Source organism: Castor canadensis, chromosome 6 (genome assembly GCF_047511655.1).
Source record: "Castor canadensis chromosome 6, mCasCan1.hap1v2, whole genome shotgun sequence".
NCBI lineage: Eukaryota > Metazoa > Chordata > Mammalia > Rodentia > Castoridae > Castor > Castor canadensis.
In genome coordinates this window covers 3,359,375-3,386,533 of record NC_133391.1, presented here as the reverse complement: position 1 = coordinate 3,386,533, position 27,159 = coordinate 3,359,375, and the positions used below count along the sequence as shown (strand labels likewise).

At 52.4% G+C, this 27,159-nt stretch overlaps 1 protein-coding gene across 1 annotated transcript; it reads left to right on the top strand.

Annotated features, from left to right (window-relative positions):
- The first annotated feature begins 1,203 nt into the window (after nt 1-1,203).
- On the top strand, nt 1,204-24,156 carry LOC109685318 (delphilin). The gene is made up of 21 exons (XM_074075365.1): nt 1,204-1,283; nt 3,064-3,312; nt 3,502-3,587; nt 6,447-6,516; nt 7,249-7,343; nt 7,616-7,799; nt 10,179-10,333; nt 11,765-11,908; nt 12,165-12,220; nt 12,444-12,561; nt 13,275-13,630; nt 14,228-14,644; nt 16,954-17,041; nt 17,839-17,916; nt 18,418-18,614; nt 18,942-19,097; nt 19,209-19,295; nt 19,924-20,053; nt 20,142-20,260; nt 21,158-21,322; nt 21,539-24,156. Exons 1-21 carry the CDS (start codon nt 1,204-1,206, stop codon nt 21,608-21,610), a joined length of 3,102 nt encoding a protein of 1,033 aa, XP_073931466.1. The 3' UTR covers nt 21,611-24,156.
- The last annotated feature ends 3,003 nt before the right edge of the window (nt 24,157-27,159 follow it).

Here is a 27,159-nt window from a genome sequence, read left to right as displayed (position 1 = left end):
TCTCCGTATCCTCGCTCCGATCGCGGGCTTAGCCACCCGCTGCCGGTCAGCGCCGCCGCGCCACCGTCCCGGATCCAGATGGGGAAGGACCAGGGGTTCTCTCGGCACTTTAGGTAGCTTCCCCGCCGCTCCCCGCCGCTCCCCGCCGCTCCCCGCGTCCCCAGGAACCGTGCGCAACCCACCCGCTTTGGGCCAGCCTAAAAGGGGGTGGGGCTGGAGCTTTGAGCGGTTTCCCTGCCCTGGGTGAGCACCCAACCGAACCGCAGCTGAGGAGCTGGAGATGGTAGAAATAAACTGGGTGGGTACGTGGACGGCGAGATTTCGGTATCTGGTACTCCGAACTGGAACGCAGCCCTAGGAGTTGTCGTGGGATTGAAAAGCACTTTTCCTTTCCTAAGGTGGTTGAGGAGTCAGGACAGAGGGCTGGGGCCGGGGCTGGGGTCCAGCGACCTCGGTGAGAATCCAGCGCATCCCGTCCTGAGTTTGGAAGGCACCGCCTCTCTACTGTTGTGCATACTCTAAGCTGAGGCGACCAGGGTGAACCAGGGCGCCCTGGCTGGCACCTCTATCCTCACCAGCTTGCTGGATGATGATCAAGGTGAAGAAAATTTGGCTGGGACAGGGAATGCGGTGGAGAGAGAGGGTCCTAGGGGGATCCCTGGTAGCAGAACTGAGTCATTGGGAGCTCCCAGGAAGAGTACTGGGGCCTCAGGCCTGATGGCATAGCAGGAATTTGGGAGTCTTGGACACCTATTGCTGGATGTCAGTCCAAGGGGGTAGTGATCTGTGGTTGTAGTCAGTCAGGTTCCATTGCACTTGGCTGTGATGACTTTAGTCAATTCAGAGCAGACCCGGGCTTGCCAGACCCAGTGGTGGGGAGAGCCCACACAAGCCAGGAAGGGTTCTCCAGGCATCCTTGGCCTCTGGCCCAGCCCCCAGAATACCAAGTAGGGAACCAGCCACCGAACCTTTTTTCACCTGCCCAGTTGGTGACTCAGCCTGGTTCCCACCGGGGGACAAGGCCTTTTCTACTTGCTGCTGGAAGGTTGAACTGTGCTGATCACCTGGCCCCTGTACAGAGTGGACTCTGGGGATGGGTGTGTGAGATGCCTTGCAGAGACTTGGGCTTGAGTGTGAGGTGGGCAGTCTGGGCTTGTCCTTTCCCTGGGCATGAAGCATGAGGACTAGGAGGGTGTAGGGAGCATGCAGGCCAGGCAGATGGAGGCGTCGGACTCTGGAGACTTGGGTGAGCATCTGGTTGCTGAGGCTGAGGCTCCAGATTGGTGGAAGTCATTGCGGGTGGGCACCCATTCATTCTGGCTTCCTGGTCATCTGATCTGCGATCAGAGCTCCTTGTGGGGCAGGACCAGCACATAACGTGCTGGGAACCCTACACCCCTTTCATCCCACCAGGAAGCTGATTCTGCCTGCCCAGCCTTTTAAACTTCCCTACAGAAGCTGGGGAAATTGTAGGGGTGGCACAGAGAAACTTGGGGGGTTATATTTTAGCTGGCTGCAAGGCTCCCCTGCTCCTTGCTCCCCATGATGCCCTTGGTATTGGCTCCTGGTATGAGGAACAAGGAAGGGAGTGTTTGGGAGGCCGCCAGGGAGGCCACAGTGCTGAGACGAAGAAGGCTGGTCTCTGAGGGCCAGCCCCGGAAAGGTGCAAATCCTCTGTGCTTCAGAATCTTCTGCCAGGGATGGTGAAACTCACTGGGATGTTAGCTGCTGCTGTTACTCAAAGATGTGATTGGACCACCACAGATCCCCTGTACTGAGTCCATTCCAGCTGCCAAACCACAGCCCATCATGGTTGCCCACGGCCCAAGTACATACCCAATTCTCAGAGAGCTTCCAGAGGAGACACACAGACACCCAGGATTCAGGATGTGAACCATGCATGGGGACCATGCCTCCCCCCACACACCACTTCCAGGGTAACTCCTTGGCAAGCAGTAGCCACAGGCCCTCCATTTTTGAGCCTCAGTGTCTGGCTGACACATATGGCAGGTTCTCACTAAACACAGTAAGATTAAATTGAAAGGAAGCTGGGCCAGGCATGGTGGTACACACCAGGCTACTTGGGAGGCAGAGATAGGAGGATCACAGTTTCAAGCCAGGGAAGAAAAAGGAGGAAGAGGAGGAGGAGGAGGAGGAGAAGGAGCAAGAAGAAGAAGAAGAAGAAGAAGAAGAAGAAGAAGAAGAAGAAGAAGAAGAAGAAGAAATCAAGACGCTATCTAAACAAACAAACTGGACTTTGTGGCATGAGTCTGTAATCCCAGCTACTCAGGAGGAGAGGGTAGGAGGATCAGAGTCCAAAGACTGCAGGTAAAAACATGAGATCCTATCTGGGGAAAAAAAAAGGGCTGAGTGGGGGGCATGGCTGAAATGGTAGAGTTCAAAGCCCTGAGTTCAAACACTGGTATTGGAGAGAGAGAGAGAGAGAGAGAGAGAGAGAGAGAAAGAGAGAGAAACCAATGTGAAATGTGGAAGGAGAGCTCAGTTTAACAAAGAGAAAAAGAGAGTAGACCAGGTGGAGGCAAAAGCTTGGAGGTGGGACTCAAGGTGACCAATGTAGCCGGGCTCGTGGGAGAAGCAAGGAGAAGAGTGGAGGTGTGAAGAAGGTTGGGGAAGTCAGACCCTGGGCAGGTAGGGGCTGCATTTTTTTCTCCAGGAGAGTCACCTGGAAACAAGTAGGGGAGAATATGGGAATCCCCGGCTGGGGCTTGACGGGGAGGGTGCAAGGGCATAAGAGGAGGGAATGGGGGCAGATTGGAAATGGAAGGCAGGCAGGAGGAGAACTGGCCTTGGGAGCACTGAGGCCCGCAGAGGTTAGAGTAATGGGGTGGGGAGTCGGGCAGTCAACTTGACTTTCCCAGTCCTGGTGTGACCCAGGCCGGTTGGGAGCGCCAAGTCTGGGCACAGAAGTGGGAGACAAGATTCCCGGGTCACCCGTGGGGAGGAGCTGGAGAGCCCCCCACCCCAGCCAGGAGACGCTTTTGGGGGGCTCTGATCGCGATGGCGGTCAGGGGCGCGCCCCTATTCTGTGGTTCTCGCCCTCAGGATCTTCATCCCCAAGAAGCACCGGGCGCGCTTCGACGAGGTGGTGTCCCAGGGGCTGCTGGGCAAGCTGTGTCGCGCACGACGGGCGCAGGGCGCGCAGAGGCTGCGCCGGAGCCGCAGCGAGGAGCGACCCGAGCGCCTCCTGGTGTCCACGCGCGCCAGCGCCGCGCCGCGCCGCCCCGACGAGCCACCCCCGCGCAAAGCCGCCTCGCTGCTGGGCGGCCGCGCCGGCCCCGGGGGCGCGCGCAGGTACGCGGGGGCGCGCGCGGGGGCACGAGCCGGGATGGACACCTGGGCGGAGAGCGCGCTCGCTCGGGAGGTGGGGCACCTGGCAAAGCAGGGGAGGTTAAGAGAAACTTGACAGGGGACATCTTCATCCCCTGTGTCCTGGTCCTCTTCTCCCCCCACCTCCAACTCCCATCCCTTCCTTCTCCCCAGGACCGTCCGAGTCTACAAGGGCAACAAGAGCTTTGGCTTCACGCTGCGCGGCCATGGGCCTGTCTGGATCGAGTCTGTCCTGCCTGGTGAGGAGTGTCTTGAGTCTCTAAGGCCCAGGATCGGGTGAAGGACCTTGTTGTAGCCCTCCTGGGTAATTCTGTCCAGTCAGGCTGCTTCTCAGCAATGCCCCCCCAACCCCCACCCACCCAGGTACCAACCTTAGGCAGCCTGTCTCTTCTGTGTGTCCCAAATAAGCCAGAGGCCTGGGTTGGGCATCTCCACTCCAAGTCTTCCTCGTGCTACCCTCCTCACCCGCCCCTTATCCAGGTTGTTCCTTGTCCACAAAGAGGACTGGCCGCCCTCCCTGAACAGCCAGGATAGAGCTGGTGTTTGCCCAGGCTGTGCTACAATCATTCCTGGTGCAGAGAGCCCAGTGTGGATTGGGAACTCACCAGGAAGCCAGACTCTGAGAGGTGGCCAGGCCTCAGAACCTGCCAAATCTGGATCTCTCTCCTCCTGCCACCCAGTCTGCCCTTTCTTGCTCCTGGAATCAGGGTATCTTGAAGAAGGCAGGGCCTGGGAAGGGAGTACTCATTTCCATGGTGGGGAAGACACCTGACACTGAACTGAACCCTGCCTCCTAAAATCATTCCACAGGGTGGTCATCTGCTCTGTCCTGCATCCATCCCCTCCCAGAACCTGAGCACAGTGCTCCTGTGTCAACAGGATGGGTATACCCCATCAGTACCCCTGCTGAAGTCTGGTCCTTTCTTCACTTGTGGGAACAAGCTTCAGTGGCTTTGCACTTCTGCCCAAAGGCAGAAGTGAAACCCTATCTGAAAAATAACTAAAGCAAAAAGGACTGGGGGTGTGGCTCAAGTGGTAGAGCTCCTGTCCAGCAATTTCAAGGCTCCAAGTTCAAACTCCAGTACTACCAAATAAAATAGGATTAAATAAAAGGAAGAAAGAAACCAACGGATGCTCCAAAAGGATCTTTTACAAATGGGGAAACTGAGGCCTAAAGAGACTGTGCCAAGACAAGGATGAGACTCTGGAGTCTCCTGATTCCTGGCCTGGTGATCTGCCCTCCCTTCCAGGGAGGCCACTGGATTGTCACCACCACTGTCACCCTCTCCTCCTTGCTAATCCCTGGAAACCATCTTCCTTCCATCCCACCTATCTCAGGAAGTCTTCCCTGTCTGTTCCCCTTTCTGTTCAGCCAGCCTTCAGAACTTCTCAAATCCGAGAGCATATTTTTGTTAATAATTTGCCATTTCTCCTACTTGTTTCCAAAGCAACTTTGGTGTAATGACAAAAGACAGAAAGGAAAATCCTGTATCCATAGGAGCTAAGTTTGTAGCCTCCCTTCCAGATGTGATCTGCAGGACCACCATGGCAGACCAGCAGTTAGCTGCTCCCATGTGTTCTTCCTCCCTCCTTCCATCCTTCGCACCCTCCCTTCTTCCCTTCCTTCCCTCTTTCCTCCTTCCTCCCTTCCTCCCTCCCTTTCTTCCCTTACTCCCTTCCCTCTTTCTTCCCTCCCTCTTCCTCCCTCCCTCCCTTCTCCCTTCCTTCCTTTATCTCGCTCCCTCCCCCCTCCCTTCCTTCCTTCCCTCCTTCCTCCAGTACTACCAAATAAAATAGGATTAAATAAAAGGAATTTATTCCCTTTCTTCCCTCTTTCCTCCCTTCCCTTTCTTCTCCCTTCCCTTTCTTCCCTCTTTCCTCCCTTCCCTCTCTCCCTTCCATCCTTTTCTTTTGTGGTACTGGGGTTTTGAACTCAGGGTCTTGCACTTGTGAGCCCCGGCCCCAGCCCTTTTTGGTTCAGTTATTTTTCAGGCAGGGTCTTGAGTTTTTGCATGGGGCTGTCCTTTGTCTGTGACCCTTCTACCTACAGATGCGGTACTTCCATGCCCAGCTTGTTGGTTGAGACTGGATCTCGATAACATCTCCCTCCGCCCGCTGGGCTGGCCTGGAACCACAGTCCTCCTGGTCTCTGCCTCCTGAGTAGCTGGGATTATAAGCATTAGCCACTGCAGCCAGCCCCCTGTGTTTTAATGCAGGTTTTATTATTATTCATATATGGTGAGGCTGACAAGTCAGGAGATAATTGCCACTGGAATCTGGGTGTGGTGGTTCACACCTGTAATCCCAGCTACTTGGGAGTCAGAGGTAGGAAGATCACAATCTGAGGCCAGCCTAGACAAAGTTGACCTGAGACCCAATCTGAAAAGCAAACTAAAAGCAAAAGGAATGAGGGCATGGCTGAGTACTAGAGCCCTTGCCTGGTTTGTTACTCACAGATCCCAGGAGGAGAGGGCACAGGATGCCACACACAGGTAAAATGTACACAAGAGCCTTTAATGTGGGTTTCCCTGGAAGGAATGAGGAAGGCAGGCTATGAGGTTCAGTATTGATCCGTTCGAACAATTTCAGGGGGGTTCTGAAGTCTAGGGGCTGTCCTACTGCCTGTGCCTGGTACTGGGGTGATTGGAGTGGGTGAATAGTGGCCCGGAGTTTGACAGCCCCATAGAGAAGGTGCTTGGGTGTGGGTTCTGGTTGGTTTGCAGATGAAATTCATGCTTAAAGGTGAGTCCTTTACCATTTCTAGGATGGCTTGGAGTCTTGTTTCTTACCCATAAAATAGGAGAGCAGGCTGGGCACCAATGGCTCACACCTGTAATCCCAGCTTCTCGGGAGGCAGAGATCAGGAGGATCAAGGTTCAAAGCCAGCCCAGGCAAATAGTTTGTGAGACCTTATCTCGAAAAAACCCATCATGGGCTGGTGGAGCAGCTCAAGGTGTAGGCCTGAGTTCAAATCCCAGTACCACCACAACAACAAAGAAATAGGAAAGCAGCATCTGACTCCCAGGGCAGGATGGGGCCCACCAGCTCCAGGGAGAGATCCTGCCCCACTGACTAGCACCCTCTCTTCTTGCTTTCAGGCAGTCCAGCTGACAGTGCCGCCCTCAAGTCGGGTGACCGGATCCTTTTCCTCAATGGATTGGACATGAGGTTAGAGGCCACAGGGCTCACCAGAGCTTGGAGATGAGCATCCCCCAAGATTCCTGCCTCTTGGGACACCCTAGCCATGGTCCTGATCTCTGATCTGTTGGTCCCCAGTGTCTATCCTTGTACAGAAAGAATTCTTTTTTATTTATTTATTTTTTTGGCACAGTGGGTTTTGAACTCAGGGCCTCATGCTTACTAAGCAGGTGCTCTACGACTTGGGCCATTCCACCAACCCTGTTTTATGTTGGGTAGTTTTGAGATAGGGTCTCTCAAACTATTTGACCAGGCTGGCTTCAAACTGCAGTCCTCCTGATCTCTGCCTCCTGAGTGGCTGGGATTATAGGCATGAAACACTGGTGCCCAGTACAGTGAGAACTCTTGAATCTGTCCGTTCACCTGGTCAAGACCGCAGTCATCCTCCCAACCAGAAAATATCCAGCTCCATGCTAGGGTCATAGAATGGGAGGGACCATCTGTGTCTTGCTCTGGAGAGGGGAGCTCTACCTGGGGGTGACATGGGTATTGCTTCTTCTATGCCTGGGAAGGCCAGGCCTGGGACAGCAGCAGTCCAAGCCCCCTGAAGCCTGGGATTCTCCTGAATGAGCAGGAGAGGCAGGAACTCTGGATAGTCCAGGACTTGCTGTGTGGCCTCTTCCTGCAGGACAGGGAGGTTTGGCAGGTGGCTATGGACAGGGCTCACTTGTTGGGCCCTCCTGAGCCATGTCTACTTGGCAGGAATTGCTCCCACGACAAGGTGGTGTCCATGCTGCAGGGCAGTGGCGCGATGCCCACGCTGGTGGTGGAGGAAGGGCTCGTCCCGTTCGCTAGCGGTGAGACCCCCATGCCACAGCAGTGGGATTTAGCAATCTGGAGGGCTGTGCTCTTTCCTCAAACCTGATGCCCCTAGGTGGCGCCATAGTTTCACCCCCACCCCCAGCGCGCAGCATTCAGATGCTGCTCAGGGATCCGCCTCCATCCCTGTCCCCAGCTGCAGGGACACACAGCCAGCTCAGGAGGCTGCTAGTTCCCAGCTGCCAGGGAAACTGCACCTGGCCTGGGGACGCTGGGTGACCCGTGCCTCCCTTGCCTGTGGTCCTGACAGACTCTGATTCCTTGGATTCCCCCAACCCGACGTCAGCGCTCACCTCCCTGCAGTGGGTGGCCGAGATCCTGCCCTCCAGCATCCGGGTCCAGGGGAGGACCTTCAGCCAGCAGCTGGAGCACCTGCTCACGCCTCCTGAGCGCTATGGGGTCTGCCGGGCCCTCGAGAGCTTCTTCCAGCACAGGTGGCTGGGGACCTGTCCTGATGGGCCCCAGGTCCTCACCATCCTGGGCTCCCTGCCTGTGCCTCTTCAGCCCTTTTCTCTAGCGGGGAGGCTTCATGGAGGCAGTAGCTGGGTCCAAGGGCTCAGGGAGGAGGGGGTGGCAGGGATGTTCCAAAACAAACCCCAACTCTAACACCTCCCAGCCACGTGACCTTGGGTAGGTCATCCTCTTCTCTGTGAAGTGAGGCAGACAGGGATGGTTGGTGGGACTTTTTATGAAAGCCACCACTGTGGGCACTTGTCACAGGTCAGGCCCTTGGGATCGGGGTGGGGGTCTTTGTCTTTGCCCCATAACTGCAGTAGGCTGTATTCATCACCCTCCTCTTCCACAAGATAATTTAACATGGTCTGTGCCAAGCCCCTCACGAATCCATTCCCTTTAGTTTTGATTAAACACTTTGAGTGAGATATAATTCACATCTGTACAATTCACCCCTGGGAGTGTACAGTTCAGTGATTTTTGCATGCAACCATGACGACAGTCAATCCTAGAATTTCATCACATAAAAAAGAAACCTAAAAAGCCAGGCACCGATGGCTCATGCCTGAAATCCTAGCTACTGGGAAGACAGAGATCAGGAGAATGGAGGTTTGAAGACAGCCAGGACAAATAGTTCTCAAGACCCTATCTCAAAAAAAAAAAAGATGAAATAGGGCTGGAGGCTCAAGTGGTAGAGTGCCTGCCTAACAAGTGTGAGGCCCTGAGTTTAAATCCCCTTTCACTGTGACACTCCTGTCCACACTCCTTTATCGCCATCACCTGACCTTAAGCCATGACTACTCGACTTTCTATGTCTACAGATTTTTCTAGTTTGGACTTTCCTATGAATGGAATCAATAATATGTGAGTTTTTATATCTGGCTTCTTCCACTTAGCATATTTTTCAAGGTTATCCAAGTTTTATACATTCTATTGCATGGATACACCATGATATTTTACTCATCCATTAGTCCAGGGATTGACATGTGTTCTATCTCTACTTTTCATTCCCTTTTGGCTCCACTTTTTCTCGCTGTGCTGGCCACCAGTCCGCCATCCTTACATTTAAAGGTATTCTTGAAAAAAGAATGGTGTTTTATGTGATGGAATCATAGGTCGTCTTTCCTGTATGACTTTTTCTCGAGTAGCGTGTGCTTAGCTCTTGTTCCCATTTAATTCTATGTATTTAATATATACTGCGAACAAATTCCTGAGGGTCCAGCTTTTTATTTTATTATTTGGCGGTACTGGGATTTGAACTTAGGGCCTTCACCTTGATCTACTTCACCAGCCCTTTTTTGTGATGGATTTTTTTTCAAGATAGGGTCTTGCAAACTATGCCTGGGCTGACTTCAAACCATGATCCTCCTCTTCACTGCCTCCTGAATGGCTGGTGTGAGCCACTAGCGCTGGCCAGTTTTTTTATTTTTGGTAGTTTTTTTTAGTCATAAAATGATATCCTATTATTTTGTCTTTCTTTTATTACTAATTATTGTGAGTATCTTTTAATATACTCATGCTGTTTTTCTGTGTCCCTCACTAAATTACCTGTTCATACCCTTTTTCGACTTTTGTTTTACATAGTTATTTGTTTATTCTTTGGTAGTACTGGGGTTTGAACTCAGGGCCTCATGCTTGCTAGGCAGGTGCTCTACCACTTGAGCCACTTTACACTCTACCAGTTCTCCATTTTTGTTTTATTGGGCTTTTTTTTGGGTAATAGACAAAATGAAGACAATTGTTTGTGGCTGTTACCATGTTTCAATAATCCCTCCCTCCCTCCCTCCTTCCTTTCCCTCCCTCCCTCCCTCCCTCTTTCCTTCCTTCCTTCCTTCCTCCCTCCCTCCCTCCCTCCTTTTTTTTTCTTTCCTTCCCTCCCTTCCTTCCATGCTGGGGATTGAACCCAGGGCCTTGTGTGTGCTAGGCAAGTGCTCTACCATTGAACCACATCCCCAACAAAACTTTCTTTATAAAAACAGGTGGCAGCAGATTTTAGCCTACAGGCCATCATCGGTTGCTCCCTGATACAGTGAGTCCCAGCTCCCAATACCTTTCATGTATTTTAATCTCCACAACAGCTTTGTGTAGTACATGCTATTTTTATCCACATTTTATAGACAAGGAAACTTCGGCAGAGAAGTTAAGTAACTTGAGAAAGGTCACTTAGCTGGTGAGTGGTGGAGCTGGGATTTGAGTGTGAGCAAGCCTGTCCCTGAATCCTGTCCACTGCTCTTGTCTTTTTTGAGGGGGGGGGCAGGGCATGAGCTGAATTCTGTAGTGTGACAACCTACATCCTTGACAACCCCACCCCCACAGGGAGCCCCTGAGTAATGAACCCCTTGCTTCTGTATCCTCCATAGGAATATCGACACCCTCATTGTCGACGTCTACCCTGTGCTAGACACCCCTGCCAAACAGGTGCTGTGGCAGTTTATCTACCAGCTCCTGACGTATGAGGAACAGGAGCTCTGCCAGGAGAAAATCGCATGCTTCCTGGGCTACACGGCCATGACAGGTAAACAGCTGCCCTGCCCCCCAGGGGACCAGCCATATCCCTGCTCTCACCTGTGAAGCTGTACACCTGCCCTCCCACACAAAGGTGTGCCAGGCAAATCTGTGCTCAACACACGGGAGCTTGGCCCGGACTTGGTGCTGAGGGTATGGCTACCTAGTTTGGCCTTGATGTAGCACACACGGCAAAACCTGAGAATTTCAGACACCCTGCCTAACTGCCTGGGATCTCAGGCTTCTCGTGCACAAAATGGGAATTATTTCAGTAGGAGTACCTTACACCCTGGGAAATGTGTCACAGGTCAAGAAAATCGTGCAATTGCTGTTTACTGATAGACCTGCACCTGCCGGCTGGGTTGTGGCCTGTGGGTCATCCTGGCTGATGGGCTTTGGTGCACAGAAGCACATATGTGAGTCTGCCGGGTCACATGCAGCCTGGTTTCCCCACCGCTGGTTACCTATTAGAGTGTACCCCTCCTGGTGCCCTTCAAACCATGACTTCATCCCTGAGGCTGTGTGAATAACAAGTATTGGGAGCCCTGTGGCTTTACCTACTACGGACACCCTACACTGGCTGGAGCAATCCTTACAGGTCTGATTTTTGCTGACCCTTGTGTGCCCAGTGTCCCTAGTCCTAGGCACCCACAATTTCCTGAGGAAAGGCTGTGGACTTTAGCAAGAAGCCCAAGCCAGGGGTTGTGGTACATGCCTGTAATCTCAGATATTTGGGAGACTGAGGGAGGAGGATTAAGAGTTTAAGGTCAACCAGGCACCAGTGGCTCATGCCTGTAATCCTAGCTTTCGCAGGAGTCCCTCAGGAGGCTTGCAGTTAGTGAGACCCTACCTCGAAAAAAACCCATCACAAAAAAAAAGGGCTGGTAGAGTGGCTCAAGGTGTAGGTCCTGAGTTCAAACCCCAGTACCACAAAAAAAAAAAAGTTTTAAGGCCAGCCTGGGCAACATTTAAGACCCTATCTCAAAAAACTAAAAATAAAACAAGTCCAGAGCATCTGCCCAGCATGCTGGAGGCCCTGGATTCAATGCCTCGTACCACAAAAAAAAGAAAGAAAATGGAAGCAGCTCAGGGACCAAGCTGGGCAGCCCATGCACACACATCTGCCTGGGCCTGGAGCCTTTCATTTTACTCTACCAGCCTGTTTGGGCCGCACTGATCCGAACACAGGGTGTTGAGACCCTGAAAACATGGTGTCCTGTTGGGAACAGCTGGGGCCTCCACTCTGTCCTCTGTGCTCAGGCTGGCTGCTCCCAGGTGCTCCGGCCACCTGGTTTCTGTCCTCAGGACTTCCCCTAAACAGTTACCCTAGACACAAGCAGAGAAGGCTCTGTGGTCTGGAGTGCAGACATGTCTACCCTTGCTCTCCTTACCTGTGGAGGCTGAGAGGACAGGTCCCCAGCCTTCCCTGCATATCCCACAGCAGAGCCTGAGTCTGAGCTGGAACTGGAGCCGGAGCCCACACCAGAACCCACACCAGAACCCCAACCACGGAGCTCCCTTAGGGCCTCCTCCATCTGCCGCCGCAGCCTCCACTCCCAGGGCCTGGAGTCCAGCCTCAGCTGCGGTAAGGCCCCGGATGGAAAGGCTGGGTTCAGTTTCCCCTCCTGCACAATGGGCTTGGTGAGATGAGGAATGACAGGGACTGATGGGGGTGGGTGGGCTGAGTGGAGCTGCTCCTGGTTCTGTGAGGCCTGTTGGGTCTGGCTTGGGTCTGGGCTGGAGCCTGAGCCTGAAAGCTCAGATGTACTAAGTGGAGCTCTGTGGCACCCTCCCGGAAGGTCTCGGCGACTGCCCTGATATGCCTCTTCCTCTGATCCCAGGGGAGCGCCAGGCTGGTGATGGCACCTCCCTCCCTGAGACTCCCAACCCCAAGATGGTAAGACTTTTTTTTTTTGCCTTCCAGGGGTGCAGTGAGGGGTGGGCAATGGGTGGCCCATCAGGTGAGATTCAGGGGACCCCAGAGCACGGCATGCTGGTGTTTTTTTTCTGGCTGGGACAGACTACCCACGCCTGGCCTCCAAGACCATGTTGGGTCCATGTGGGGACAGTGGGAGTGGGTGGGACTCACCTCTGATTGGCCTCCCACCCCATCCCACCAGATGTCAGCTGTCTACGCAGAGCTTGAGTCTCGACTGAACAGCAGCTTTAAAGGGAAGATGGGGACCGTGTCCAAATCCCGGGCCTCCCCTCCAGGTCCAAGCCTCATGGGCACAGCAGGTAAGGACTCAGCTAGCCTCAGATCTTCAGGGGGCACTGGCCTCTGTCCTCTCGACTGTCTGTCTGGGTGTCGTCCCCACTCCCAGGCACACCCTCTGTCCTCTCGGCTGTCTGTCTGTCTGGGTGTCGTCCCCACTCCCAGGCACATCCTCTGTCCTCTCGGCTGTCTGTCTGTCTGGGTGTCGTTCCCACTCCCAGGCACACCCTCTGACTGACTCGTGGGGAACCCCAGAGTCCTCCATGCATGGTAGGAGCCACAATGTCAGTCTTGTCCCAGCCTCTCCTTTGTCCCCACTGTGGATCTGCAAAAGAAAAGGGCTTCCCCCCAAAGAAGTCCTCATGTTAGCCCGTGACTCCTGCATTGCTCTGTGAATGGCATACCTGGAAAGATAAGTTTCTCTGCAGTCAGAAGGCAGGACCAGGGGTGGAGCATGGTAGGGCGTGCCTGTAATCCCAGCACCCCTTGGATTGTGTTCAGTGAATCCAGGATGGGGCATTTCCAGATAAATTAGAGTCTGGCCTGACCTGGGGCTAATTGGTGCTCCCTCCCACTCAAGCCTGGGAGGCAAGATTGCCCAGGGTCTGTGCCCAGAGAGGGAAAGTAGCTTGCCCTGGGACACAGAGCTGACCTGCCCTCAAGGGCCTCCCTTCCAGCCTGTGCCTGGAATCAGGTACTAGCTGAAAGGGGTCCTCATTTTCTATCCCCTACCCAGGGCCCAGGACCCTGTCCAGCGTCTCATGGCCAAGTGAACGGCTCCTACCCTCTCCCTGCTATGACCCGCTGTGCTCTGGGGGCCTGGCCTCCCCCAGCAGCTCTGAGTCCCACCCCTATGCCAGCCTGGACAGCAGCAGGGCACCCTCCCCGCAGCCAGGCCCAGGGCCTATCCGTCCGGACAGTCCCCTGAGCCCAGACCCTGTGCGGCCACCCAGCCGCAGGAAACTCTTCACGTTTTCCCATCCTATGCGGAGCCGGGATGCAGACCGCTTCCTGGATGTGCTGAGCGAGCAGCTGGGCCCCCGGGTCACCATCGTGGATGATTTCCTGACCCCTGAAAATGACTACGAGGAGGTGGGTGTGCCAGTGTGGAAGGTAGAAGGGGAGGGGGTGTGTGGACCTACTGAAGAACAGTGTCCCCAGAGTCCTTCAGGATACCTTCTGCCCTTGGGGTTTGCCTTGGATTATCTCTCCATGTGCCCAGGTCTGTCTTAGAATATGTCTCAGGCTACCCCACTCCCTGGCGGGAGCCATCCATTCCTTGCTCCAGGCTACCTCATCCCCTGTTAAAATCTATCCTGCCCCTTGCCTGAGGCTATCCTATATACTGTCTCAGGTTACCCCATTCCTTATCTCAGACTATCCCACTCAGTATCTCAGACTAAACCACTAGGCTTTCCTTTCCCTCTCCCCAGGCTAGCCCATCCTTTGTCTGGGGCTACCCCATACTCCTTGTTTCAGGTCAGTCCATTCCTTGTCCTGGGCTATCCTACAGTTTGTCAGGCTCTCCAGCCCACAGCCTTGGGCTGTCCTCTCCTTGTCTTCAGGCTCTTTTACCCTCAGCCCCAGGCTAGCCCACTCTGCATCCCCCCCACCACGGCGTACCCATAGCCACCCGTTCTGGTCCATGTGGGCCCATCGCCTTCCTCTCATCTGCCTTCTCCCAATCAGATGAGTTTTCACGATGACCAGGGCAGCTTTGTGACCAACGAGCGGAGCAGCGCAAGCGACTGCATCAGCACCAGCGAGGAAGGCAGCTCCCTGACCTACTCCTCCATCTCTGACCACATTCCCCCGCCCCCACTCAGCCCCCCGCCACCACCACCCCTGCCCTTCCACGACCCCAAGCCCAGCTCCCGCCCCTCTGACGGTTCCCGGGGCCCTCCTCAGGCACTAGCCAAGCCCCACCCCCAACTCAGTCACCCGGTCCCGCCCCCTCCCCCACCGCCCCTGCCCCCACCCGTGCCCTGTGCACCCCCCGTGCTGTCCCGGGGCCTGGGCCACCGGCGCAGCGAGACCAGCCACATGAGTGTCAAGCGCTTGCGGTGGGAGCAGGTGGAGAACTCGGAAGGCACCATTTGGGGTCAGGTAGGTAACGTGGGGCCCACTCACTGGTGCACTGCGGCAGGGGTGGCGGCCAGAATCGCAGCAAAGACTCATCCTCCCAGACTCTTGCAACGTCACCCTGAGCAGAGAGGAATGGAGGCCCAGCTCAAGAACATGCCCATCCTGGGGGGTCAATGCACACATGGAAGCCAGACTGTGTCCCTGAGCCAAAAATACAATGGGGAAAGAGAGAGAGAGAGAGAGAGAGAGAGAGAGAGAGGGAGAGAGAGAGAGAGAGGGAGAGAGAGGAGAGACAGCTGGCAGCCACACACCCCTGTAATCCTAACTGAAGCACTTGGGAGGCAGAGTATGAGAATCCCGAGTTCAAGGCCAGCTTGGGCTATAGTGAGACCCTGTCTCAAAAACAAAACACAAAACAAAAGGCAGCTGGTTAAAATGCATACCCGTTTCCCTTTCTCCTTTGATGCTTGAATCTCCTCCCACACGATATCGTCAGTGTATACTTGACTACCTTGAGTGATGGGGAACTCACTACCTGTTGAGGCTGTCCATCTCCTGTTGGACAATCTTAACCATCCTTCTTTGTATTGCTCTGAAATTTTGTCTCCTCAAGATTCCCTTGCCATTTTCTGTCTGGCCCTTGAAATCAGACAGAACAAGAATATTCCTTTATCTACAAACTGACCAACCTGGAATATGAACAGGATTTATATTTCTTTGGTTTGTTTATTTTTTGGTGGTTCTGGAGTTTGAACTCAGGGCCTCACACTTTCTAGGCAGACACTCTACCACTTGTGCCACATCCCCAACCCTTTTTGCTTTGGTTTTCTTTTAGGGTCTTGCATTTTTGTCTGGGGCCAGCCTCAGACCATGATCCTCCTACCTACAGCCTCTTATGTAGCTGGAATCATAGGCATGCACCACCATCACTGGCTAGTTTTGTTGACATGGGTCCTTACTAACTTTTTTGCCCAGGCTGGCCTTGAATCATGAAACTCCTAACTTCTGCCTCTCAACTTTCTTTAGGTTGTTCCCCCAAGAATGTGTTTTCTAACTCAATAGTCCAGTGGGGATGACCTTGCCAAAGAGCAGGCCCTAAATGGAATTCCCAGTGGGGCTTGATCAGCTCAGGGGAGAGAACAGAGTTCTTGGACACCACACTTCCTATTTTTTTCGGAGGTACTGGAATACTCAGGGCCTCACATTTGTTAGGCAGGGATTCTACCTCTTTAGCCATGCCTCCAGCCCTTTACTCTTTAATTTTCAAATAGGGTCTTGCCTTTATGCCCAGGCTGGCCTGGATATCCTATCTACACTTTGCACATAGCTGGGATGACAGGCGTGTGCTACCATGCCCAAACTCTGCCTAGGATTACAGGTCTGAGACACTAGTCTGACACCATACTCCTTTCAATATGGCCTGGGGGGCTATTCCTTTCCAGTGCCCACCATCAGCTTCAACCTTTTATCTTTTTTTCTTCTTGGGACCAAAAGCATGCCTCACACACATCCACCCTGAGCAGGCACGTTTCTTTTTCCTCATTGCATCCCCCAGGCCTCAGGGCTGTCTCCTGCCCTCAGATCCCAGATGGTATCAGCCCATTTCTCCAGGGAGCCTTCCCATGTTACTAGTGATGCTTCTCAGCAGGACAAGGCCACAAATAGAGACCTAAATGCAGGGTGCCCGGAGACCTTACTCCTACCAGCTTTAGATGAGTCCTCTAGTTTCGGTTTATAGTGTAGTCCTTCCACTGGCCAAAATCAAGTCTGTATCAGGTTCCTTGCCCTCCAGCCATGTCCCAAGACTTCATTTCTCTACCTGCCCTCCCTTTGGGGTCTCTCTCTTGGCAAATGCCCTCTCTCCACTCCCTGTCTAAGCCTCAGATGGTCACTTTCTACCTACCTCACTCCACCGCCTGTCCAGCTCCCAGCCCCTGGCTACTTCAGCTGTCTAGGGCAGCTCCACATTGGACTCACTCCCTGTAAAGGAACCTTCAAAATAGGACTAGACTCCTCAGCTACCTTCTTTCCCCTTGGTTAGCATCAGCCCATTCACAGCACCATTGCAGAGAAGCCCTCTGGCCCAGCTTCTTTGTAGAGTTTGAAGAATGGCTACATTATTGACTCCAAGGAAAGATGACTCCTCTCCTGAGAACTTGGATGATTTAACTTCATCTGCAGTCTTCTGCTCTTGCCTTCATCCCCGGGGCCTGATGGCTGATCTCCCTCCAGGGACCCCCAGAATAGCCATCAGAGGGTGGGCTGAGCAGGGGAAGGCAGTCTAGCTATTGCTGTGCCTCTTACTCTGAATTTCCCATGCTCCCTTGCAGCTTGGGGAGGACTCTGACTATGACAAGCTGAGTGACATGGTGAAATACCTCGACCTGGAACTCCACTTCGGTACCCAGAAACCTGCGAGTGAGTGGCCCGATGGCCCTGGGGGAAGCCCAGACACCATGCTGCCCCACTTACTGCCTTCTGTAGTGTCCTCAGGCTTAGAGTCCCTGAGGGCTGTACTGTGGACATTTACCTAATGTGTCTTCCAACTTTCAAGTCCTGGGTTAGTTTTTTCCATCTCAAAATGGAGATAATAATGGCTGGTATTTACTTTGTGTTGATCAAATGCCAGGTGCTGACTTTACACAAATCTCTTGACAATACTACTAGGTAGATAAAGTGATCACCTCCACTTCCTAGGTGATTTGCTGCAAGCCACACTGCCAGAATAGGGTGAAAGAGAAGGTGCCCACAAATATCTCTTGCAATCTCTGTCCCCTCAGCCCTTTCTGGTATCTTCTGTAGTGGTTGGATGGGATTCTAAGCAGCCAGGGTTATTGTGTGTGTGTGGCTGGTGGTCCAGGATGGAGGAAAAAGGCTTGTCCATTCAGGAATCATCTGAAAGGTTGAGAGGTGGCTGGTTTTTCATTGCTGTGCCAGCTTAGCCCCCAGGGCCCAGGGGAGAGGGCACCTGAGGAGATGGAAATGGGAGGATGAATATTCCACATAGATGAAATGTGATGGGCTGGACCTGGGCGACCCCAAGTGGGAGACTGAGGAATGAGGGGAGCATGGATGCTTGGAGTTGATTTAGTCCAGGTGGTGCCTGGGAGGAAGGGGGCCCTTTATGGTTGGCTGTGGCTACACCTCTCCTGGGCTCTGCCACAGTAGCCCCAGCCTACCTCCAACCGCATTAAACTATCTATTTTCCCTTCCAGAGCCGGTGCCCAGGCCTGAGCCATTCAGGAAGAAGGAGGTGGTGGAAATCCTGTCCCACAAGAAGGCCTACAACACTTGTGAGGGGCCAGGGAACCCCGGGGGATTTTTGGAGTCAGGCAGTGGCCCTCTGGGCCACAGAGCCTTGGACCCACCTGGGTGGATGACTGAGATTAGGATGTGGGGCGAGACACCTGTCACCTGGCTAGCACAAGGCTAAGGGAATCCCACCTGGGCACAGAGGTTGACATTGGCTCCACCCCCTATTGGCCCCGCCCTCAGCTGTGGTCCCATCTCAAGCCACCTTCTCTACTCTGCCCTTTGCAGATCCTTCCCTAGTTCCCCACACCCACCAGCCCCACTCAGCTTCTTGGTTTCTGCTCACCAGCTAAGTCTGATCAGTCCCCAAGGCCCTTTTCCGCCTCTGGAACCGCCCCCGCCCCGCCCCCTTGTTTAGAAGGCCCCGCCCACCTCTTGGCTCCACCCAGTAGCCTGTGGCCAATCTTAAAGCCCCACTCTTTTGCCGGGCCCCGCCCCCTCCCGGGCCCGCCCCCGCCTCACACTCCCGGCCCCGCCCACAGCCATCCTCCTAGCGCACCTGAAGCTGAGTCCCGCGGAGTTACGCCAGGCGCTCATGAGCATGGAGCCCCGGCGCCTGGAGCCCGCGCACCTGGCGCAGCTCCTGCTCTTCGCGCCCGACGCCGATGAGGAGCAGCGCTACCAGGCCTTCCGAGAGGCGCCCGGCCGCCTCAGCGAGCCGGACCAGTTCGTCCTGCAGGTGCCTAGGCTGAGACGCCCCCTTCTCCTTCAAAGCCAAGGGCTCCCGCTGTGGCTGGACAGGGGTGGCGGTGGGGGCTGCCTCTGTCCCACGTCCCTTCTGTACCTCCACCCTGCTCAGACCTCTGTGTCCCACTTTAATACTTAAATAGCCCGTTCCCACCCAGGGCCAAGGTAACTAGGATGACAGCGTCCCTAGGGATCCTACTTACTTTTCCATCATCCCACCCCTCAACCCCCCAAAGGTGGGGCAGTGGGTCCCCCGTGGGTCCCACGGTGTGGTGGAAAATGGATGAATGGATGAATCCTGGCACTGTCTTTGAGGCAGATGCTGTCAGTTCCGGAATACAAGACCCGCCTGCGCAGCCTTCACTTCCAGGCCACCCTACAGGAGAAGACCGAGGAGATCCGAGGCAGTCTCGAGTGCTTGCGACAGGCATCCTTGGAGCTCAAAAATAGCAGGAAGCTTGCTAAGATATTGGAGGTTTGAATGCATCTGCCCCCTGGTTGCCTAACCTGCTCCTCTGTCCCCTGGGACTTCCGACCTGGGGGGAAGGTGAGCACCTGGACCATGCACCTACCTTGTGCCCCGCAGTTTGTCTTGGCCATGGGTAACTATCTCAACGATGGACAACCCAAGACGAACAAGACCACTGGCTTCAAGATCAACTTTCTGACAGAGGTGAGGGCCAGGCAGCAATACCCATCTCTATCCATCAGGCTGGGAGGTCAAGCCTAAGTTGTGACAGAGGGGAGGAGAGGACATCATGACCCAGGAGGGCACCCCCCCAGAGTGGTGAATGGAAAAGTGACTGCAGCAAAGTGGGGGATTGTGGCTTCACCAGCCAAGCCTTAGGATTTTTTTTTTTTCTCAGTACTGGGGTTTGAACTCAGGGCATACACCTTGAGTCATTCCATGAGCCCTATTTTTTTTGTGGTGGGTTCTTTCAAGATATGGTCTCGTGAACTATTTGCTTTGATCCTCCTGATCTCTGCCTCCTGAGAAGCTAGGATTACAGGCATGAGCCACTGGTGCCTGGCAAGACTGACATCTTGAAAAGGAGAGAAGTTGGAAAGAGAGTATCAAAGCCAGAAACTAGCTGGGCATGGTGGTACATATCTGTAATCCCAGTACTTGGGAGGCTAAGGCAGGAGGATCATGAGTTTGGGGCCAGCTGGGGCTACATAGCTAGACCCTGTCTCAAAAAAAAAGCCCAAAGCCAAGAACTGGCCCAGGAGAAGCTGAGGTCATGTGACCAGGAATCTTGGTGGGGTCCTGGAGAAAGTTGTGTTTTTGTGGTCACTTGCAGCTGAACTCCACTAAGACAGTGGATGGGAAGTCCACCTTCCTCCACATCCTTGCCAAATCGCTGAGCCAGCACTTTCCAGAACTCCTGGGCTTTGCTCAGGACCTGCCCACTGTGCCCCTGGCTGCCAAAGGTAGGCTGGGTGCAGGAGTGGGGAGGCAGATGCTTGCTGTCCTGCACTAGAAATGTGCCCTAATAGGCTGTGGTCCCCTTCCCCACAGTGAATCAACGGGCCCTGACCGGTGACCTGGCTGATCTCCATGGTACCATTAGTGAGATTCAGGAGGCCTGCCAGAGCATGTCCCCCTCCAGTGAGGACAGGTTTGCTGTGGTCATGACGGTATCCTCTGAGCAGCCAGACTGGACCCTGAGATGGCTATGTAGAGCTGGCTGTGGCTCCAATGGCCACTGAAGATCCCAGCAGAGATTTCAGACATAGGCTGCTGTGTGCCCAGGGGACCTGGAAGAGGTTCTGTCCTGGGATATTTAGATTCCAAGTGCTCATAGACTAGCATGGTTATACACACCTATAGTTCCAACTACTTGGGAGGTGAAGGCAGAAGGGAGGATGGAAGGTCCCTCTGCAGAGGGACTTGAGCTGTCCCATCAGATAGACCTAGGCCCAAGCTCTGACTCAATTCCTTATTATCTGTGTGACTTTGGGCAAGTCCCTTACTCTCTTTGGGCCCAGTTTTCTCATTAGTGAGAGGAGAGGTGGAATGGGACATCTTTTCACCTCATAGCAGCAGAGAGAGAAAGAGACAAAGACAGAGACAGAGACAGAAGAGGCTTTGCTGAGATGGAGTGGAGGTGTACCAAAGGGCTGGGGTTGTGGCTCAAGTGGTAGAGTTTCTTCCTAGCAAGTACCAGGCTCTGAGTTCAAACCCCAGTACAGCCAAAAAAAAAAAATGTAATAGAGAGAGCCACCATAAGTGGGTGGTCAGGGAAATGGGGACACTGGCCTCTGAGCAGAGTCCTAGGGCAAAGAGCACCCCCTTGTGGGGAGAACATCAGCTGGGTAACAGAGGCTGTGCTGGACCTGACAGATTCCAGGGTGAGCTTAGTAGGTGGTGGGTCAGGCCACCAAGCAGGACACCACTCCCTGCTTACACAGGACCTCAGTAGGCCCAAGGCAGAGAGAGAATAGGACAGCTAGGGCACTGTCTGGGGTCACATCCCAGCAAGGGAGGATGGGAGGATACCCAGCAGTGGCTGTTTTCTTAACCGAGTCCTGCAGTCCTTTTTGGAGACAGCCCAACCCACACTGCGGGTGCTGGACGGACTGCAGCGGGAGGCCATGGAGGAGCTGAGCAAGGCACTGGCCTTCTTTGGGGAGGATTCTCAAGCCACCACTTCTGAGGCCTTCTTTGGCATTTTTGCAGAGTTCATGAGCAAGTTTGAGGTGAGCCATGGAGGAGATCTGAAATGCTCCTTAGGGGATCACACCAGGGCCTTCTCCTTGAAGTCCAACTGGGAAAGGGTCCCAGTAAATGACATGTCCTCTTTTCCCGATGGGGAAGGGTTACAAGCTCAGTGCTGGTGGTCTAGAATGGGCAGAGGAAACAGGAAGGGTGCGGCAACACTGACCACACCCTTGCCTTGTGTTCCCATTACTCAGCGAGCACTCAGCGACCTGCAGGCTGGGGAGGGTCCTCGCAGCTCTGGGATGATTTCGCCTCTAGCCTGGTGACAGTGGTCATGCTGAGTCCTCTGCAGCCTGAGCCTGGAAACAGACTCCGGAAGGCTGTGCCCCAAGATGCCACCAAGGTCAAGGTCCAGGGCCGCTGCAGCTGGAGCGTGGATCGTGTGGCTCAGCTGCAAGAGGGAAGGGCCTGGGTGCAGCCAGGTCACCTCCCAGGTCTCCAGCTACCTCAGCTTCCGAGCTCCAGCCCAAACCTCCTCAGCCCACCCTCCAGCCAGCGGGGACTCCCTGTGCAGTGGGAACCTGGGTGGCTGTGGCCTGGCTGTGCCTGGCACTTCCTGGGTTTTCTGCAGCCACCCCTGTCTTGCTGTGGGCCTGTTAAATAAAGTGCTGCTGGGCACCCCTGGGATGCTGAGCCCACAGGTTGACTGAGAAGTGGTCACAGCCTTGGAGCAGTGTCTACAGCTTGGGGGAGGCACACCCACCAAGGATGTGTGAACGTCCTCATTATGTCCACTCCAGGGGCCCACGGGGAGAAGAAGGACGCCATGGGCTCACACCACTGGGCCAGCATCAGAAGGCCTGGGGCCTCTTGCCCTGGACTTTGAGGGCCTCTCAGAGGACACTGGGCTGGCAGGATGGAGAGCCCAAAGTACTTGGGCCCTTGGGATGTATGTACCAAACCTAGTCTTGGAAGCAAAAGAAGAGACATGGATAGGAAGAGAGGGACCAGGAGGAGATACAGGAAGAACTAGAATTGAAAGATTTCAGAATTGACATTTCAGTCCAGTGGACAAGCTCAGATTCAGTTTAAAGGTGATCACATTCCAGGTGGGGAGCCTGGGAGTGGAATGGAAAGAGAAGTACACGTTTGGGTGACAGAATTTGGTGGCCAATTGCTAAGTTTCTCATCCTGATGGAGATGGGCAGCAAGGCAGGTTTGGGGGCACATGCACAATCTGGACACCTGTGGGACCCTAGAGATTGCTTTAAGTAAATCTAGGAACAGAGACAGAAATGAGCTGGATGCTACCAGCAGGTGGAGCAGTGAGCAAGGTTTACTTGTGCCTTGTTTTCCATGCTCTGATTGGCAGATCCCTGCAACGACCCTGTTACCTCTTCCCTTGACTTTTTCTTTTTTTTTGGCAGAGAAGTATAAAATGGGTTTTCAGCTTGTCTCCCCCACTTCAATCTACTTCCAGGCAGAATTTGGGACCCATTTGGTTCATCCAAGATTTGAGGCCATGTGTGTTCTTTGTTCTTCATTCACATTCACCATATAAAAATGCATACCTATAAAATGTAGACTTCAAGGAGGACTCTGGTTAGCGGGTTACATCTCTTCCCCAGCTTCATGCTCAGCTTCCGTAAGTTCCCAGTGCCCGAATCTCTGGGGAATAGATCAGATCCGTTAGAATTCTCATGTGAGATCCAAAGAGATTACTGATTCCACCACCAGGTGTGATCCCCAGGCCCTGCTACAACCTTACAGCATTTTCCTGGAAGTTAGAAACATGTACCACCTTTGGGAGATCCAGTCCCTGGATCACACACCTTGGTGAGTCAAGCACTAGCTAGGATTTCCCCCTAACATACCTTGTATCTGTTATCTATTTGCCACAGCAATGCAGTGTCACAAACTATCCCCAGACTCAGTGGCTTAAAATGACAACTACTTAGTGCTCAGGAGTCTGTGGGTCACCTGGGCAGTTCTGGGCTGTGTTCAGAGGATGCGTTCCTGTCTCTACAATCAGTGAGTCAGCTAAGCAGCGTGACTAATCAGGCAAGGTTCTCATCCATGTCTGAGGCCTTGGCTGAGAAAGCGGGACAGGATTGCCATGCATCCTGCATGCATTAGCCAGGATCACTTATATAAAGGAGCAGGGGTCCAAAAGAACAAAAAAGCAAAGGCACAGGAAGTCCCTTCCTTCCATCTTTTTCATTACATTGTGTTCTCAACACCAGTAACGAGGGCAGCTCAGGTGCTAGAGGAAGGGAAATGGGTTCCATGCTTGATGGGAGATGCTGCGTGAAACTTGTCGCACAGGAAATGCACTCAGGGAAGGGTGGAATATCAGGGCCACTTTTGCAAACAACCTGATGGCCAATCTGTTATTAGGTAGCCCCTTGCACCTTGAGCTGCTGTATCCTTTAAGATGTTAAAGAGGTTTTCAGCAACCTGTTGTCCTGCTGTCTCATGTATGGGAATTTGGAGGAATTTCCGGTCTGATTCCTGGAGTGGGGAATACCCAGAAATGCTGGAGGTGGCCAGTAAGACACAAACCTAGCAATTATTTTTGTTTATTCTTTTGGCAAAATGCTGAACCCAGTCTAGGAAAAAGTTGGTTTCTAAAATGGGAATAAGTAAAACAAAAGATGATAATTTCACAAATACATAGTGAAAATTACTGATCTGGATCTCTTTTGAAATGAGTACTTTACGTCTTATCAAGGTTATCAAGAATAAGTGGCCTTTGTGCCTAGAGGTGAAGTTCCTGTGGTGAGTTCCATGGTTTAACTTAACTGTGACAGTTCCAGCTTGAAATGCCAAGAACCTTGATGGCTGTAGGAATGGAAAGAGGACAGGAAAAGGACCTTTCCAGGGAGGAGTTAATCATGAGATTGTCTGACTATTCTTACAGATCTTTCTCAACACCAAAGAACCAGGCCTGGTTGGCCATCCTGGTTGTGGCAAGACCTTAAGACCAAATTCTTTTAAAGTCTATTGAAATTTGTTCAAAGCAATAACATGTTTTGTTAGTGAAGTTTATTCCTCATCAAATAGGATGATCAAATAGAAATGTCTAAGAAAAGGTGAGCCATACAAGGCCTACAAGAATTGAGTCCCAGAGAAGAAACAGGAGCTGTTTTAGAATTAAATTTTTTAAAAAAGGACCAGTGGTAAAACCTTTTTCTAGGGTAAGGTTGTTTCCTGACATAGCTCTTGTTTTTTTTTTTTTTTTTTTTTCCTCACAATACTGGGGTTTGAACTCAGGGCCTCACACTTGCTAGGTAGGTGCTCTACCACTTGAGCCACTCCACCAGCTCTTTTTTATGTTGGGTATTTTCGAGATAAGGTTTCATAAACCATTTGCCTGGGCTGACTTTTTAAGATGTAATTTTAAGATCCAGTGAGCTCTTTCTACCTTCCCAGAGTATTGGGGCCTCCAAGAAAAGTATAAGTAGAATTTGATTCCTAAGACCTTGGCTGATTATTGAATAATCTCAGAGGCAAAGGAGGTCCATTGTCCCTTTGAAGTGACAAGGGAAGACAAAATCTGGGAATTCTTTAGTGTAATAGGGCCATGTTAATCTCAGTGGCTTTTTCAGTCCAGGTAGGGAAGGTCTCAATCCATCCATGAAAGTATCTACAAAAACCAGAATGTATTGAAACCCTTGATATGGCAGTAACTGGGTGAAATCTACTTGCCAGTCCTCTTCCAGATAGTAAAAGCCATGTCTTTGAACTAGGGAGGTTAAATCCAGAGGGCATCTGCTCTGAGAATTGTTTAATGAGCAGACAGAGCAAGTCTTAGTTACTTCTTTGATAGTCTGAGCCAGGCCCTTCCCTGTAAACAGTTACATAGCTGGGTTAATTTGTATCTTCCAAAGTGTCAAGACTTATGGGTATTCCTAATGACTTGACATTGATGGCCTGAAGTAGGTGCTTAGTGTCTCAAGATTAAACCATCCACTTGCATTCAGATTGTACCCTTTTCAGAGGCCTACTGTGTCTCCTCTGGGATGTAATTGGGAGTAATGTATGAGACCACTGAGTGGGTGGGAATCAGGCCATCTCTCAAAGAGTCCGCAGTTTGGTCATCAAATCAGTTTCCCTCTGCTACTTGAGGTTCCTTTTCAATGTCCCTAGCAGTGACTATGGCTGTTCTAAAGGGTTGCCTGCCGTAAAAGCTAATAGTCAAGGGTCACACCTAATGGGATTCTCTCTCCATCCAAATAGCAGTAGGCAGTGCTGGCAGTAGAGTGGCTCAAGTGGTAGAGCACCTGCCTAGAAAGTGTGAGACCCTGAGTTCAAACCCGGGTACTGCCAAATAAGATGCAGATGCTGTAAAACCAGGAATCTGATTTAGGATCTGAATATATGATGACCCTTTTCCTTTTCCTACCTCAGCCAGCTGAGCTGATGCATTGAATGGCAATAATTTGCCCCATCCCCTGGGATAAAGAGACCACAGTATATGAGACCCTGCAAGTACCCTCCTGAACAAAAGAACTTCCACCTCTGTTCCAGATATAATCTGAGTTGTCTGCTCTACAGGCAGAAGGTAGCAATGGAATGCCTATGCAGTCATGTGCAGGGAGTGTGTTCTTATGGAGTCAAGATAAAAAGGTGGTAGAATTGAAAATATTTCACATCTATAGAGTTACTTCTGGATTTTCTGATATTAAAGTCTGATACTCTAATAGATGGTTGTTAGACAGCCAATCAGGCCTCTTTAAGTTCTAATAAAGGAGCCACCTCATTGGGGGGCAGGTGGGTGAGACCTCCAAGCGCACTCCCGGAGTTAGCATGGATGCCTTCTGTACTGAGCAGTTGTAGCTATTTCTCCCAGGCAGCCAGGCCAGCCTTTAGCCGCTGGATCTAAACTGTTTAGACAAGTGCCCCACAGGCCTTTTTCCTGTCCCCAGGGACTGCATCAGCATCCCCAGGGCTATTTCTTGCTTTTCACTCACACTGGTTAAAAGGATCTGTCTCTCAGAGGCAACCCCAGGGCCAGAGCATATAAGAGGGAGTCTTTGAGCTTCTGAAGGGCTGGTAATTATTCCCCCTCCAGAGTCAAGAGTTCTAATTCTTCATTGCCTTTCAAAGCCTTATGTAGGGGGTTTGGCTTACCATAGACTAGAATTCAGAGTCTGCAAAATCCAGCGAGGCCTCAAAAGGCCCAGGGTTGCCTATTGGTAATAGTCAGGGGCAATCTCAGTGTGGTCTGTACTAATTCCAGAGAGAGAGCCCTCATTTCTGGCGTCAGGATAAAACCCAAATAAGTGACCTTGTTTCACCAATTGTGCCTTTTTCTTGGATACTTTAAGTCCACCATCAGCCAGGAAATTTAAGGCCCCCATGGCTTGGTCTTTGGCTAATCCGTCTGTCAGGGAGCAGATGAGAAAGTCATCTACATATTGTAATATAGTTCCAGATTCTAATTTGAGGTCTTGTAAAACCTTTGGCCAAAATGGTAGAGAGGCTATCTCTGAACCCCTTTGGGAGGAGCAGTCCAAATTAACCAATTCAAGTGGTCAAGAATCTGACCACTTAAAAGCAAACAGTTACTGAGAGTTTAGAGCCAAGGGAATGCAGAAGCAAGCATCCTTTAGGTCTAGGATGTGTACCATTGGGTATCTGGAGGGATTTTTTTTTCCCAGTAGTATTTAAGCATTTAGGACTCCTGGATGGATTAAGACAACAGTTTCATCAACAGTCCTCAGTTCTGTACTAACTATATTCTCTGTTAGGCTTGTGAATACCCAATATAGGAATGTCACATGGGAAGTCATAAAGGAACCAACAATTCACAAGTCAAACACTTGATTATGAAGGGCCTCAGTCCTTCAACAACTTCTGCCTTTAATGAGTA